Raw genomic sequence first — 17,698 nt, forward strand, 5'->3', positions numbered from 1 at the left:
CGGAGACACGCTAACACACGCCTACACACACTCAACCAGGAAGAGAAAGGGGGGATGACTATGTACAGTAAAGTAGTGCAACAGGGATGGTCGTCATAACCTGTAACATATGAGTAGAACAATACATGCTAATGCTCTGGAGGGAGAATAGAGCACACATGGAACCATATAGACGGAGTATTACATAGCAAAAACAAGGTCATACAGAAACAGAAGAGATGAATAGGTATAAGAAAATTAAGTTTAATGACAAGGACGGAGGTGGACATGAAATAGGAGAAGCAGAGGTGGCTGGCAATTAAGAAGGTGATGTGGGAAAAAGGACGAGTGGACCCCAGAGTAGACGCAAGACTGAATGAAGTAGAGAGCCAATAAATAAGAAGCAGGAGGGATAGTCACACTGCTCTGAGTCAAATGTGTGCTGTGGTTTGCTGCATGTTCGTCCTCACAGGACTTCTTTTGCTTAGAAGAGGGCGAGGGAGTGGTGCAGTCTCTGGCTCATCAGTATTCAACTGAGAGAGAGATGGAGGGGGAGAGAGAGAGAGAGAGAGAGAGAGAGAGAGAGAGAGAGACTGAAAAAAATAAAGACTTGACAAGTTTAAGAAAAAATTTAAATATGGAAACAATGAGAAATGGCTTGCTGTGAATGACAGCAGAGACCGAAGAAGGAGTGGAGCAAAGGAAGAAGGCGAGAGAAAAAAAAGGAGGGCGGGAGTGTTGTAAATTATAGTGGGAGGAGGCGGAGGAGGAGAGGAGGGAGGAAAACTCCAAGGCTGACTCAGAGGGATCCCTCTTCTCTTCTCATCTCATCTCCCCCCCTCCCTCCCAGGCTTGAGGTGAGCTACATGACACTCCTCTTCTTTCATTCTGCTTTTTATTCCATTTCTCATTCTTTCTCTCCTTCTGTGTCAACCCTCAGGTGGAGACAAAAATAGAACAGGCTACCTGATAGTTACCCTCTGTCTTTGCTTCTTTTTTTTCTCTTACTCCAGGGCAATATCACATACAAGCCCGGCTCTGATGGCACAGAAATAGCCAGTGTGTAACAATTAGAGGGATCTATTGGGTGAAAAGGAATATCATAAGTATGTTTTCTTTAGTGTATAATCACCTGACAATAAGAATCGTTGTGTTTTTGTTACCTTAGAATGAGCTATTTATATCTACATAGGGAGCGGGTCCTATTCACGGAGTCCGGCATGTTTCTACAGTAGCCCAGAACGGACAAACCAAACTCTGTTAACTTTTCCTGCTTGGGCTGGAATCAATAACGTTACTCACTCCCATCGCCGCCGCTCTCTCTCTGTCTTGCTTCACTACTCGCTTCCCACGTACACTCTAAGCACTCTACTCTTACAACACCTGGCTCTAGAGAGGGCCATTCACGTTTTTGCGTCGGTCACCGTAGCGATCCTACACGCTTGGCTTATCTGCAACCTCACCGTTAGATACCGTCAGATCCTACAAACTGTTCCTTTAAATACAATGGTTTATTATCATTAATATGGATTATGAGCACATGCAAACAAATCTACATCAAAACATGGACACACACTGATATGACAAAATCAGATCCAGATCTCATCACCTGGTAGACTGACCAGCAAGGAACAGAACACAGTGGAGTTCTCCATCAGAGTATGCAAGTGATTGATTAGCTGTAGACCAGCCATTGATTGTCTGTTGATCGTTAATAGATCAGTGATAGATTGTTTGTTGTTGAGTCGTTAATCACACACCTAATCATTTGATTGACGAGTCAGGGTGTCACATAAATGATGGTGTTTATGCCGTGATAAATGAACACGCTGTAATGAGCTGACCGGCACCCGTACTCCGGCCTCCGCTACATATTATTACATGACAAAAATGAAATTGCATGCGGCTGCATGGGCGAGTTGGGTTGGTGAGTGGTCAAGGGGCTGAATACAAGGACATTAATAACAAGAATAAACTCAAAAGGAAACTGAATTCTTTCTTGTTTGATTGTTTTTCATTTCATTCCTGCATGCATTTGGAGAGAGAGAGAGAGCTCAACAAGAAGAGGTCAAAACACAAGGTTTTTCAAAATGTGTTAAAAGCTTCTCTACCTGACATTACCGGCTAAGGACGTGACCTTTACATGCGCATTTTCACACCCAGGACTGCAAAGTAGGGTGTCACTGTGCAGGACAGAAAACGCCTGTTGTTAACAACCATCTGGAGTCACTCAGTCAGTTCGGCCCCGCACTCGCCGTGCCCAACTCAAACAGTGTGCGTCACATTGTACATGATAAGAGTGATTGTAAATCAAAAGCATATATCGGTGTTCCTGTTGAATATGTATCTGTGTCAGTCAATGGCTCCTGTTTATGCAGCAGTTTTCCTGTTCATGTTTATTCATACACTGATTAACTCTGCAACTGCTGTTTATGCCGTGTTTCTAATTAGCATTTTGTACGAGGCTACATCTCAGTAAGTTACAGGTATGTATGTGTGTTAGGCGAGCATGGGTTTTAATTTCAGTGAGCGTGTAAGTGTGGGATGATCCTGTGAGCTAGAGGTGCACCGTATGGACATGTTTGGAAAACAAAAAGATAAAAAAAAGCAAAGAGGATGAGAGTGTAATAGGAGGACAGGTGGTGTGGTCAGCGGGGAGCAGGTAGGTGCGTGGGCGGGACTTTGCACCCCACTGCTACTCTGATTGGACAGCTCGAAGGTTAGCTGTGACATCAACGTCCTTGCCTTGGGCTTGTGACCATGTCCGGTATCAATAACACACGTCACACACACAGCTTGGGACATAATGAATGACCGACGAGTGAAATCTGTTAATAAACCGACTAGCCTCAGGTCCATGCTGTGATAATAGTAATTTCTCCTGGGTAAAATGGGACACACAAAACCCTCATCCCCAACAACACACTCTTTCCTCCAATGCCCCCACGCAGTATGCACTACGCTATTAAACATCTTTGTGGCCTCTCAGGGTTTCCTTGTGGGGGTTGGTGACGACATATTAACAAATAGTAATATGTTTGAAATGGGCTTTTTTTAGAATGATGCTTTTTTATTCACCTCTCTTGAAGCTAAGACGATCGACACATTTGCCTTAAGGGGCATAGCTAGCAGGTATTAAGCACGTGTAAATCATCATTTTAGCCTTAAGGAAGGTTCTTTTAGGATTACAATGCACACAATTTTAACCTAAGGAAAAAAAAAATGTGAATATATTATTCAAAGGTGCTCAATATAAAATTCTGAAAATATCTAGTGCCTCCACACGGCTCTCAACATGACGACAGCTGAGCCGGCAGCTAGCAGTTAACGGTGCTAACAGCACTAGAAGTGCAAACAACGGCAACAGTGCTGACAGAGCTAACAGTGTTAACCTGAGGGGAAACTGGAGAGTGGATGCTACTCTTCGGCGACAACGCCATCAGCTGTAACTGCCATATGAGAGCAGTGCAGAGTGGGGCAGCTCACATGCACTAAAAGCATAGACGGCCGGCCCGTGTTTATGTAAACAAAGCACAGAGAAAGTCAAACTACAACACACAGAGGGAGAGCGACTTCATTCTCTGCTCAGGTAGACATTACTCCTCTATATCTTTACATTGCAAATAGCTGCTATATTAATGCTCTGGCTATCGTATAGACAACTCCCTGTCTAGTATCTCAGTGGGAAAATCTTGGTAATCACAGGAATTGTGTGACACGTTCTGGGGTTCAAGTTGATTTAATTTCTACTTTGATTATCTCAAGTGATAACAGCAGACTTAGTTTGGCCATTAATATATTTTACAAATTACTTTCTGACCCCTGAAAAAGAGAAAATCTGATAGTGTACTTATACAAGGATGTGACCATTGTCAAAATCACATCTAGAATACCATTCCTTGGTATCTTTAGCTTATATAGATTCTTTCCCACTGACTAAGTTAATCGGTCAATGTTGAATATCCATCTCAACATTTTTCTTAAAGGGACTATTTGTAACTTTGTACGCGCATAAATGTAGCGGGTAGGCAGGAAAAGCCAACACTAGGATCAGATCTAAATCATGTTCATGGAGAGACCTTCGTCTGGTCAGCTAACATTACTGCCAAGCAGCTGAAATATAGAGTGATATTGTGGTTTTAGCTGACGTGTGTCGCCTCACTGTTTTGAGCGATGCTCGTTCAGGTATATTTAGAGCGAGCAAGCGCGAGCCCGACGCTGACTTTCGTTGATTTCACGGCCACAGGTGTCGCTGTTAAGAAGCATTTCTGAAAGTTACAAATAGTCCCTTTAAGTGCCATCATTAAAATCATGCAACATGCAAAAAGTCGCACATGTTGACAGGTAGCTCCGTCTCATAAATGCTGTCATATTGTAGAGTAACTTTAAACGCATTAAGTACACTGATATGAGATCCCAGGTTGTATTGTTGATGTAAGTGAGGTCTCACATTGTGTTAATGAATTGCAAGATGCACAGAAAAGATTGCAGAATGTTTACTCCAAAATCAAAAAAACACAAAGCCTGTATAAGCATAGTGTACATCTGCTACTCATACAAAAAAATAAATGTATAATGTGTACGTGCGCATAGGTATATAAGAGATAGAAAGAGACAGAACAAAGGCAGAGAAAGACGGGGAGACATTTCTTCCATATGTGCCTCGGATATTAGGACAGCTGGTTGCTGAATACTTGAAGGATGCTGTTTATCTAACTTGTGGGAGGCAATTACTTACACTGTGCTGCACAGAGACAAACACACAAGCACACAGGCAGACACACACTTACAGATTCACACATCTGCACGCAGCACATACACAAGCAACAATGGAGAGTTGCTCATACTTGCACATACACAGACATATCCACACATACGCACACACACACACACGGTACACTTCATGCTACTACTAGACAGAGAGGAAGTCTAATTACCGGTAATTCAACCCAAGCTCACTGTGGGAGGCTAACAATGATATTTAGTCTAAATTCAACACTCGGCACACAGGCTTCTCGTCCAACCTGATCTGCATGAAGCAGATAAAAAGATAAAATGGAGGAATATTTCTAAAAATCAAAGTAAAAAATATGCAGGTAAAAGAAAATTGTTTCTCAGAACCAAATGAATTTTATGAAACTCACTAAAAGGCATAATTTGATCATTTTTATTTCTGTCTTAAAATTACATGTCAGAGCTGTTACGCACTTACAACCTGTTGCTTGGTAACGGACAGATGCATATGCATTTTAAGTCTAAACAATAGCAAGCTTTGTGGTCAAAAACATAATGCACTGTGCAGAGCTTCACTTGTATAATCTACTGGCTCTTGTTCAAAATACACATCAGTGTAGATATACACATGTAGCTATTGTCGAAGAGAATTAAATACACAAGAGGAGAAGCATACCTTCAGACATTTGGTTCAACAGAAAGCTTTTGCAGTTCTATGACGTGCGATCAGTGTGCCAGCATTAGTAAATGGCTGAGCTACTGTGTGTGTTCCCAGAGATTATAACAGCAGTAATAGCTGCTTTCTGAGCCTGTGTGCAGCTAGACCTGGAATAATCCATTAAACCCAGTATATGTGTGTGTTTGTGTCGGTATAGCTAGTCCAGGTATCCTCCACTGCCCATACCGGTGTTAATATTCTGCACACACTGGGTGCGGCCAAACCCCATTAATCATGTTTGTGAATGTCTAATCTCAACGTTACTTGTGCTGGTTTCATTTTCATGGCTGTCTGCAAGATTTATAATGGCGTTTGGAGAAGGTCTATGCAGTGTGTGTGAGATGTAATACATTGTTACGAAAGCATGCTCTTAAATGTGTCACCTTGTTGAGGAGAAGAATGTCCTGAACGTGCAGTTAATGCTCCCAGCGGGGGGGAACCGGCATGTTGATACACACACATCTGTTCCTTTGAATGTGTTTGTTGTTCCTCTGTGTGTGTTACCTTCTCACACCTGCAGTTGTGTGTTGAGTTTGAGCACAGAGTGTGCACATCTGTGTGAATGTGTACGGGGTCCCAAGTGTGCGAAAAGCTTGACCAGTTTTACGGTGGCATGTGTCCCTGTTTCGTTACCATGGCGATAGTAAGTGGCCTTTCAAGAGATGTCCATCCGGATGATGAGATCAGATTACATCAATGAAGGGGAAGAGTAGAAACAAACACAGGTGTGAGCAGGGGAATGAGTATAGTGAGGGGATGCAAGAAGGTGGGGGGTGATGGGCCGGGCAACCTGTTAATGGAGTGTACCAAAGGGATCATCAAACACACACTCACACACACAGCTGTGGCCAGATACACACATGTACACACAGACAGACCACAAAATCTGATCATCTTGGAAGCATCCATTTCTTTGAACCGCCATCACTGACATCAGCGCACACGCACACACACACACAAACCCTCAAACACCCCATGATGCCAAATGCATGCTAGTTTTGTGGTCCAGTGGCGGTCAGTGAGTGAGGGAGGACAAACAGATCTCATTACACGAGAGTCTGCTTGGAGAGCTGGATGTGGATGACCCCGCTAAATGGCGGACGGCGGGGCTGTTTGTCTAGACGAAGGCTGTCTAGAGACATTGATCTCAGACAGCAGACCAATGGACTGACAATCACTGAGTAAAGACTGGGAGTTTTTCCAAGCAGTTCTTCATCGCCGAGGAGAAACTGATTGGATAAAACATGTCCTCATGGGGACACTAGCATCATTGAAACTAAGCACACATTAAGGCCCATCTACTGTTGTTCATGGGGGGTAGAAGTGCATCTACCAATGCTAGTCTACGTGGAAAAGGAAGGATGAAAATGTGGAACCACGTGCCAATTTTGAGAACTTTACACATCTCAATCTCACAAAATGAAAATATGAAAATAATTGTCTCCTTAATGATTTATAGTTTTAACCACTTTGTCATCCTTCTTTCAAAATAATAATACAAAACATATTAATTTTACCTTCATGTTCATCATCATCATCATTAATGTCAATGGCATAATCCTCATCGTCTTCATTATACGGGATGTCAGCTATAAGGCATCACATGAATTAATACACAACTGATAAAAAAGGTAGTGTCATGTTTTTTCATTATAGTGTAAATACTTAATGACTGAAAATGGTAAACACATTAATTAAATCACAATGCTCAAACCTAAATATACGTATTGGCTGTCTACAGTTGAGTTAGTAGCACTATCCCACCACAACATACTGCTATATGCTGATGACAAAAGATTTAAGAGAGCATAAAACACAGTTGAGTGCTACTCAGGCTGCAAGTCAATGTTTGAGAGGGTGACGGAGGACGGAGTGTAACAGATGATTTGAACAGATGAATTGTGTAACGATATTTGAGCAAGCAAGAAGGATTCTCACACACGTAATGATCAAAGCTGCTCGCTCACGTTTGGCAGTCTGAATCCCCTGAGCACAAAGAGCGTCTCCTGTTCAATTTGACCTGGATGTGATGGGTCATCTCGTTAGACCATTCCCTCTACTTTCAAAATAAAAGCTGAGTGGCATTCTTTAACCACCAGATATTAAGAGCAGTACTTGGTGTCTGTATTATCTTAATGTGTTAACACTAAATGACTAAAATCACATTCAATTTGTTGGCAAATTATCTACTTTTTAAGCCATTACAGCCGAGAGAACCATCTTAATTTTAAAGTAGCTTTATATCATAGTGGCCATGTTAACTAGTGTGGTTTTCTGAACCAGATTTAGGGTTTCCTTAATTATTCTTTGTCCGTTTTAGGAGTAATTTTAACAGAGAAATTATTAGAACCATTATAAGAAAAGAATATTTATGAATGAGGCTCATTATCACCCCTAGAAAAAAAAACTAATGGTTTAACAAAAAAAAGGTACATAATATGTACCTTTGTTTGTGTTTTAATGTAATTTTGTTTGTGTCTTTCTTGGGTGTATGTTTTCATGTTGTTTGTGAGCCTAAGACAATTTTCTATCATTATGTGATGGACAAAGTTTTTTTAAACTTGGACTGTGGCTACATACAGAATGACAACCTGCAAATCCAACACACTATGAATAAACCAGACTACGGTAAGAGGATCAGTTGGATTGCCAGAATTTGGCTGAACTTTGCAACTTTACAGTGCCGATCGACACAATCTCAAGTGCTCAGAAGAGGCCGAAACAGCTGGAGGAATTTGAGAGAGCAGACTCAGAAATGAGCGTGCACATGATCAGCACGCTCAAATCTGATTTGCCCTTGTGCCTGTGCGCTTTCAAAAGTTGACTTGCAGACTGAGTAGCGCTCAAAATTTGTTTTGTGCTCTCTCAAATCTTTTGTCGTCAACATACCTCCATACTGCTACAACATGGATAACACACTGAATATGACTGCTAACCTTTATGGTGAATCTTAACAGGAAATAACTAAAAGGACTTTTTTTTTTATTTTAGTTGGCTGTTGCACACTGCAAGAAAACAGTCAAGCTGTGTAAAAAGCAATACATAATTGAGGAAGATTCCTCAGTTTGCCTAAAATGGGTTTGGAATTTAAAGACACTCAAATTGTGATGAATTAATTGCAAGTAAGCAAAAAACAACTTCTAAGACTTTCATGTTAAGTTAAATGTCCTAGTTAAGTGACATGAGACAGTGTAGAACCAAATTGCTATGTGAAGTTTTGCTATAAGTCTCTACTGTATTTACCATCTGAGTCCAGATCATCCGCCACTACAAGGAAAAAAGTCAAGAAATCATCATATTGTGCATTTGTTAAATCGTATATTAAAACACGCTTAGCTATCAACACACTTGACTGGGAATGTGCTACAGTCTACTGCTGAGAACTAAAGTACGTCTCCCGTTAGAACAAAATCAATGTCTTCATTAAACTACACAGTGTGACACATCTTTCCCTGTACGGCACACAATATTCCTTGCCTCAACAGGCCACCAATCTGTCCTACTAACAGGTGAGCTAATAGACATTTATGCTAATGCTTGTAAGCATGGATGCTAACACATCACGCACACAGTCACAAACAGACAAATCATTTAGTGAGATTTACCAGGTCTGATCTCATCATAAAGATGCTCCTCTGGTACGGCTGGTGATTAACAAGGGTGTAAGGACGTTAACAGGAAGACGGAGATGAGTGTATGAGTGACTGAGTGTGTGTTTGGGGGGGTAAATTATCTAACTGTAACTGAATCATCAACATATTTGTAGTCGGAAGCAATATTAGATTTAGCTTCAGGGTACAAACAACTCTGCTGATAATGACTTCACATATATGCACATTCACACACGCACACATGTAAGTTCAAGAGATAGTTTGGGTGTTTTGAAGTGGGGTTACATGAGGTACTTATCCATAGTCAGTGTGTTACCTACAATAGATGACGGTCGGGACGCCCCCAGCTTGGAGAAACAGACAGGACCAGCACCGGAGCAAAGCAATGTACTGCTGTGGACGGGGACGGCAGCAAACCGTATTGTAGCCACGTAAGAATATTTCCATCGCTCTATCTTAGCGTCAGAAAGCCCTTTCCGACAAAGAACTGAAAGTGTCTATGCTCTCCTCAAAGCCAGCAGACTCAGATGACAAAAATCGTATAGATAAGTTTCACTTTCACTTCAGTTCCCCATCAGAAAATATTCTAAATATAGCGTACACTTAAACAGATATCTCTACATTTTTAGGTGAGGCTTTCTTTTAGGTGGCTAAAATATGTTTTGCTCCCAAGTCACTACTCCTGTCTGTTTCTCCAAACTGGGGGCATGTCGACCATAATCCACTGTAATACACTGACTATATATAAATACCTCATATAACCCTACTTCAAAACACCCGTTTAAACTATCCCTTTAAGGGCTAATCAAACTCCCCGAAGGTGTAGGTGTGTTTCATTTGTTTGTTACCTTAACCAGGAGGAGACCGGAAAAGATAAATGAATAAATCCTTAATCTATCGTTTCCTCTTTCTTTCACTTGCCTTGCCTCCTCTTGTCCTCCATTGCAAATGAGCCCTATTACTATTAGCAACTCATCCATTTATGAATGCAGATTAGATGAAATGCATTATGTATCAAACCAAGGGTCATCCATCCCTAAAGGAAGTGGCTTCTCAGGCCTCTCTGTGCAGCAGGAAGGCTGGTCACTCCCTGCTACATGTAGGACTACTGCACTAAACCGAATTTGGGTGAATTAGGCTCTGAGATATTCAACAACCAGTTGACATCAATGACGTATTTCTCAGTTTATATCCCAAGACTACAGAAGCATAGTGAAGGCAACACAGTAATGGTTATGATGGTCAGTGTTGCGTATCGCAGCCAGATGGTTTACTTGGCTGGGCCATGGTGCTGGCAGCCATGCGACTGTAAGCTTGTTTCCTGCATGGCCAACATGAAAGAACGGCAAAACACTGTGTGTTCACATTAGTGGCAGGGTTATAGATTCAGCTGCACCGACAGAAAAGTCAGTGACAGCAGATCCATTCAGTAGATGGAGGCATACTGGCTGCTGTTGAGTCATCACATTTCCGATAACATTTGTGTCAACATCAGTATGCATCACCGTTCCAGACAATGCTGTATCATTCGGTTCTCAAGTGTTGAATCTGAATTGTTTATCGCCTATTTTAGTAATTCATGTGTAAATAACAGCTGTGTTTCCATAAAACAGACACAATACTATAAAGATGAGGCATCAAAAGCATACAGGAGGTAAACGTGTTTAAGGTCAGAGAAGCTGGAAGACATCTAGGAAGGGGTGGGAATACTTCAGTATGTATCCAGGCAGAGAGAGGGGTTGTTTGATACTGAATGTTTCTGAGGAAGAAGGAGAGAGAGAGATTTGTGTGTGTGTTGTGGTTGTTTGCACAAAAAAATCCAAATTGAAATTCCAAATTGACCCTTAATCTGTACTTCCTGTGCCTCTGTACTGTAGATCTGAGAGGAACATGAGAGGTCTCAGCATGAGTGCGGCCTGCCTCTCTCTCTCTCTCTCTCTCTCTCTCTCCGGCCTTTCTGAGGACATGAGGGAACTGTTTCCATTAGGCTAATGCGGGTTTGATCCACGGTGATGTATGTGAAGTGGCAGGATGTAGGGTGTGGGGTCAACGTGGAGCTCGGTGTCTGTGGACAGGTGATAAGAGGAGGGACAAAAGCAGTTGTACATTCAGAGGGGAAGCACTCTCAAAGAGGGAGAAGAAGGACACAGGGTGTGTATGCATACCAACAACCAAACAGCACACGGGACCTGTTTGAATTTGCATGCCCTCTCCTTGAAGTAATCACAGATTTACACTGAGATTGTGCACATATCTCAAGTGGATTCAAACAGGGCCAGGAACTAATTGCTACACTGTAGGTGTAGGGTTGACACACTGAAGTGTACGGGAGAGAGAGAAACAGGGTGAGAAGAATATTATGGAGTTTACCTTCTACGTCATTACAGTCATAGTCTTGAGTGAAGCATGGATGGAGAGACAAAAGCACACACACACAAACACATGAACGCGAAGCCACTGCACCTCTGTGTGAAGCAGAAAACAGCACATTTACAAAGTGGATGAAATGATAATTCACAATGTCAAAGCTCAGAGATGACTTCCGGGGTTGAGGGATTACATAACTGCTTTGCAGCCCGAAAACATGGTGAAGTAATGATGTGCTTCGTATCGGAGACGTATGAGAGCATAGGAATGTCTGCAACAAACCCAGCTCTGACAGTCTTGAGAGCCACATGTAGCCAACGAACTTTACAGGAGATCCTAAACACGACTAGTAGCGATGAAATACAGAATATTAACAGCAGTAGTATCCAGAAGTAGTAGTTACAGTGTCGGGTTAATAAAACATGTACACAAATAATAGCAGACAACCTACCTTTGACTCTCTCTCCTCGGTTGAGTTGGATCTCCCCCTCCCCTTGTGGCGTGTAGGGCTTGACCACGATGAAGGTACGTCCCGGGACAGCGCTGTAGAGTTTCCGTTTGGGCCCGCGGGGGCCCGTCAGCGCTGGAGGCGTGTGATGAGGGGGGCTTGGGTCTCGCTGCACTGAGCCAGGGCTGTAAACAAACACATATGTTACTGTGGTGATTCCAGGGAGCTGGTAACTGAAGCCTGTGGTCACCGACATGGTTGTCGGCGGGACGGCAACCTGGTGACACCCCCTGGTTGTTACGCTGGCCAGGGAGGGATTCATAAACAAGACTGCTGATCAACAGTCAACAATCAGTGTTCCATGGGAAAGTCATGAGAGGAGAGTACACTCCTCCTCGTCTTATTCCCTCTCTTCCTTCTTCAATAGCACAGACAATATCCTTCTTGCTCCCTTTTACCCTCTCCTTCTATCTCTCCCCTCTCCCCCGCATCCTATCCGAAGTAGAGGCAGAAATGTTTAACGATAAGAGGGACTGCACTGCTTCCTTCTCTGTGTGGGTCTGTCAGATCCGTCTGGAAGACCCCCTTAGTCAAACACATCCTGAGTTGGGGCTCCAGAAGAAGCCCCCTCCGGAGAGGGAGAGAGATCCCTGTGTGTCCCCGGCTCCAGCTGCTCCAGGCTGGGTTACAGATCCTGCCTCGTCCTTGGGTCCTGGTACTCCTGCTGTGGAGGAGAGAGGCTGGGTCTGCTCCCCGACTCCCGCTCCTTCTCCTGGGAGTCCCGCCGCGTCTGCCTCTCCTCTCCCCTCCACCTCTCACACACACACGCTCGCTCACACACACTCACACACACTCTGGCAATGCTGCTGCTGCTGCTGCTGCTGCCGCTGCTGCTCTTGCTACCGATGCTGCTGCACTCCGTGGCTCCCCTCCCCTTTGACGGCTCGCTCGCACTCACACGCCACAAGCCCTCTATGTGCATTCTAGCCGTGCGCGCAGGCACATACACAGACAGCCCCCTCCACTCCTGCTAACATTGCACCTCCGCTAGCATGGCATACGCCACCACCAGCATGTTGCTAACACATCGCTGACACACACACACACACACTAGTCCCAGAGCACGATTGATCTCCTCCTGCCTGTCTGCCTGCAAGCAAGCGTGCATGCGCCATGGCTCCCTGAGGCAAGGCTGTGCGAGGATGTGTATGTATGTATGTGTGTGTGTGCGTGTGTGCAGTGGGGCGGGGGGCAAAAAGCTCCAGCCCATTTGGTTTAATTGTCGCTCCTCCCTCTTTCCCTTTGCCTTGAATCCCCTCCTTCTTTCTCTCATTCTCTCGCTTCCATTTCACCCTCTTATCCCTCTCCTTCTCAACATTTCTTCGCATTGCATCTTCATCCTCTCTCTCTCTCTCTCTTTCCTTCTCTCTCTCTCTCTCTCTCTCTCTCTCTCTCTCTCTCTTTCCTTCTCTCTCTGGCGGTGAATTCTAATACAGCAGCGGCAGAGCTCCGCCTAGTCTTCATTCATCACTACTTGCCACCACTGTGTAAGTTGCATTCAGCATCATGCTGCTGCTTGTGTTGTCAATGCTTTCCCCTCAAGCATATGTTGATCTATATTTAATAAAATCAGATGCTCATGTTTACCTGATCTGGAATTTGCTTTGGGAGAACTTGATTATGAACTGATGAGATTCTCTGCAACATTTCCTTGAAAGACTAGAAATCTCTAAACCCCTTCATCCCTGTCTTTCTACCTTTCGACCCCTTTCAGTCTCTTGCCATTCCTTCCCCCGGCACGTTGTACCAGTCACTTTATAGCCGTCTTTCTTTCATTCACCTGATTCTAGCCTCATGTGCCCTTTACCCTTCTTTCTCCCTTCTTATGTCCACCCCCTTTCCTCATTTCAAGCCTTGTTTGTCTCTTTCTTTCCCCAACTCTCTATTGCTTTTCTTGCTCTCCCCCATCTCACAGCCTTCTCTTTCTCTGTCCCCCTCTCCGTCGAAACAACGGCTTGCTGACGGCTTTCCAATTACCGCAGGGACTGTGGGGCCGGGATAGCTGCCGCATGTTAATGTCTGAGCCCCGGCACCGAACATCAGCAGCACACACAGCGGAGAGGAGGGAGGGAGGGAGGGCTGGAGAAGCAGGGAAATGAGGCTATGTCAAAGTGACACAGAGAGCCCCGAAAATTAGATCCCTTAAATGATATTTATTATTTCAATGAGTCACATCTGCCTCATCCACTCACACTACTCTGCCACACTGTACACCTACTGGGAGGTTATGTACACAGCTTGACCTCAGCTGCTCCCTGCAGTTGAGCTGATGACGACCGGTTTGACACATGTTATCTATGAGTCAGACAGAAGGGAACGGGGGTGGAGATGGTTCCTGCTCTTTTCTCATCTTTAATGACCAGTTTGTTTCACAGGATGACGCTTAAAATCGGCAACTGCACTTCAATATTTGAGATAAAAATACTCAACGACAATTTGAATGACCATAGATCAGATATCAAAAATTCTAAAACATCCATGACTGTACATTTTGATATGCTTAAATGTCTTTTAACAATTTCATTACATTTCTACTATCTAATTTCTTCACTCTTTACATTTACAATGTAAGATTTGACCATTTCTCATTTGATGAAAGAAATATCCATAGGATGTTTTTTTAACTCTACTGACAGTCACAGGCCTAGTCCACATGTACGCAGGTATTTTTGTAAACAGAGTTTTCCCTCCTTCGTTCTCCAAAGAAAATACCGTCCACACAATCACGGTTTTAAGAAATCTCTGTCCAGACGAAAACGCAAAACACAATTGAAGCGCTGTCGAAGCCAGTGGGCAGGTTGGGACCAGAGACTGTATATAAAGATGAACGACATGAAAAAACCAAAACCAAAAGTGAAGCCAAAACATCTCGATCGCCCCCTGGTGGCTGGCTGCAGTATAGGGCATAAATCTCACCCCCTCCATGTTAGCGGATGGGACATGGGGCAAACTAAAAAGTCAAAGTGTACGTCAAATACATTTTTCCCAAAGATGGTTTCTGTCATTCTAGGTAGTTCTTAACACGCTGATGTACGTTCAAGTGTTCATATTTCTGATAAGTTTGGATTGAATTAGTTATTTGATGCTATAAAATCACGGGTCACGGTTCGGGCGGGTGACCTTGATGATGCAGCTCCACCGCCCGATGACTACTGCTTAGATTCTGGCTCCAAATTACGTCAAAATCTCAAGACGGCAGCTCCCGTATCCGGGATATTTTAGGTTGACTTCTGTACAACGGGAGGATTTGGAGAGGCGTCGTACATCTTTATATACAGTCTAAGGTTGGGACACGCACACACATACCGGCGACGGGGTCTGTATCGTGGGAGTGCTGCATTGGATAGATAGCAGTGACCTCCGTAGCGCAATCTGACGCCTCTGTTCCTCAATATGGTGGAAGAGTAACTGTAAATGTAAACATATAAGTCCTGTTAGCAGGTTCTTGGGCCGTGTCCACCATTCATGGATGTATTTATGCCGCCGTTGCATGACATGTGGCATCATTAGGGTCGTGTCTGGAAGGTAACCCCCAAGCTGTGAAACAGTTTAGGTAAGGCATTGAGCTTGAATGGTTAAAGTTAGGATAGGTCATTGGGCAGCGAGTCTCCCGAGAGTTTTCACACATTTTCGCAAATTGCGGATTACCTTCTAGACACGACTCCTCATTAGTGACGCCTGACAAAGGAGATAACGACGCACACTCTGACGTTACAAGCCAAAAACTCTGTTTTCACTGTCTACATGTCAACGACAGTTTTCAGTGACCTAAAACGCCGTTTAGGTGTGGACCAGAACCCAAAACGCATTTACAAAATACCCGTGTGGACAAGGCATAAGTTACCATTGCAAGCATTAGTATCATAGTCAACCCACGAGTTGGTAATATCTAAGATTTCACTTCTACGTTATTACATCTCCTCTCTGGCTGTAACACAGTTTAACAGCCTACTGGAAGAGTCTACCAGAAAGCTTTCTACACTCACTTTGAAATTAAACCAAATGAGAGCAAAGAGCAGACTCTTCTTTGTTGTTATCGTTACCAGGAAGCTTTAAAAAAAAAAAAAAAAAAAAAAACAGTTCAAGGATTTCAAATTCATTTCCATTATGCACTCAAGAGGGACACAACAAATACTCAGTGTTCCAGAGTTGTATGCTTATATTTCTGCAAAGGTTTCATGCCTATTTCCGTTGCTGTTGGATACCAGATATGAAATAGTATTCTATCTATATATCAACTTTATTTCAGCATGATGTCTATTCATTTTATTCCATAAGCAAACAATAAGTTAAGCATCGAAGTTACGATTTTAAACATGCCACTCGCTCGATGTATTTCGCATGATGACGTGATTCACCGTTTTCATTTGCAAACTTGTGCTACATTTGCAACAGCTCTTTTTTTTCTTGCTTATTTTGCTTTGTTGTATCTTTTTTCTCTTTCTTTCTCTTTCACTGTGCCTCATTATAAGTAGCTTCTAGATACAGATGTAGGATCCATTACATGCACACACACACACACACACACACACACAAAGTTCTAATGCAGTCTATTACAAAAGCTCCATCGTTTCCTTGGACACCAGCCCTGCCTCTGTAACGATGGCAACTGTCAATAAAAGGAAAGAAAATAGCCAACAAATGCACTGATAAGTCAATAATATGAACTTGGATCTCTATAACAGTCAATTTGTCATATATCATTTGCCTTAAAACACATGGATTATTTTCCCAACTGACTATTTTCTCTCTTTAGTCTCATTTCACACATTCAGGTAATCTCACCTAAAAAGAACTCCAGTGCACTGCAGCTATTGAATGAGGTAGTTGTAATTCAGCTTACACAGATCATTGTGACCTTGACTCCCAATATCTTTTTATTCTTCAAACAAACAAACAAAGGGATATCAGATCAAATAAGTTGCAAATGCACATTTTATCCTAAATAGCGTACAGCAGGGTTAAACTCCTTTTAGTTAATGGGTCAGTCCAACTTGATCACAAGTGGGCCGGACCAGTAAAACCATTGCATAGTAACCTATGAATAACAACGCCTCCAAATTTCCCCTTCCTGTTAGTGTAAAGAAGTACATTCTGAAAACGTTCACAATTAATGAACAATCCATTTACAAAACAGATGATGAGCAGCCTGAGATGTCTCGCTGATCTCTCGGCTACGACTAAAAACAGACTGCTGTTTCCTCAAACCTGCCAGTTATTCATTTATCGTCTCTGTTTTTTAGTTATCCTGGCAAGTTCTTGCATTTTCCGCCATGATGAGTCTGATAGTGACGCCGAATATCATATTCTTTGAGTACTGACAGGTGCTATGAACACACCAAGCACACTAGCTTCCCATTTGAAGAAGTAGGAACTGGGCCATTTTTTTTAGGGGGAAAATCTGACATTCTGATTCACTTTTCATCTTTTTTTGACAAAGACATTTCCCACCGGCGGCTGCTGCATGAAGAGTAGCCTACGCTTGACAGTGTTGTGTCACATAGCCTGTACATAAGCACATGGGATCTATAATAGCGTATGAAGCACTGGGCCTGCGACCCCCAAATAGGAATAGCAGCGAATTTTATTGAAAAATATTGGAATAAATTACTTCTCTGCAATTTTTACATCTTACAAAGTCGTCCAGTGGGCCGGACCCTTTGGCCCCCGGGCCGTATGTTTGACACCCCCGGTGAACAGTATATGTGGGGTTCCAACCTTTGTGAAAAAGTGGTATAAGTGCTATGAACTGTATCTTTAAAACATGGTTTTCACAGCAGG

At 43.1% G+C, this 17,698-nt stretch overlaps 1 protein-coding gene across 7 annotated transcripts in view; it reads right to left on the minus strand.

Moving 5' to 3' along the window:
- Nucleotides 1–17,698, minus strand: part of shank3a (SH3 and multiple ankyrin repeat domains 3a) — a 241,574-nt gene that overhangs the window by 60,537 nt on the left and 163,339 nt on the right. For 5 of the 7 annotated variants that reach the window (XM_074633234.1, XM_074633239.1, XM_074633240.1 and 2 more), the window contains 2 exons: nt 11,861–12,042; nt 11,413–11,436 (listed from right to left, as the gene is read on the minus strand). In XM_074633234.1, the coding sequence (XP_074489335.1) occupies nt 11,413–11,436; nt 11,861–12,042 (206 nt within the window). The remainder of the gene's footprint in view (nt 1–11,412; nt 11,437–11,860; nt 12,043–17,698) is intronic. The other 2 variants (XM_074633236.1, XM_074633235.1) reach the window with 1 other exon arrangement.

The sequence above is a fragment of the Sebastes fasciatus genome, chromosome 4, assembly GCF_043250625.1.
Source record: "Sebastes fasciatus isolate fSebFas1 chromosome 4, fSebFas1.pri, whole genome shotgun sequence".
Lineage (NCBI taxonomy): Eukaryota > Metazoa > Chordata > Actinopteri > Perciformes > Sebastidae > Sebastes > Sebastes fasciatus.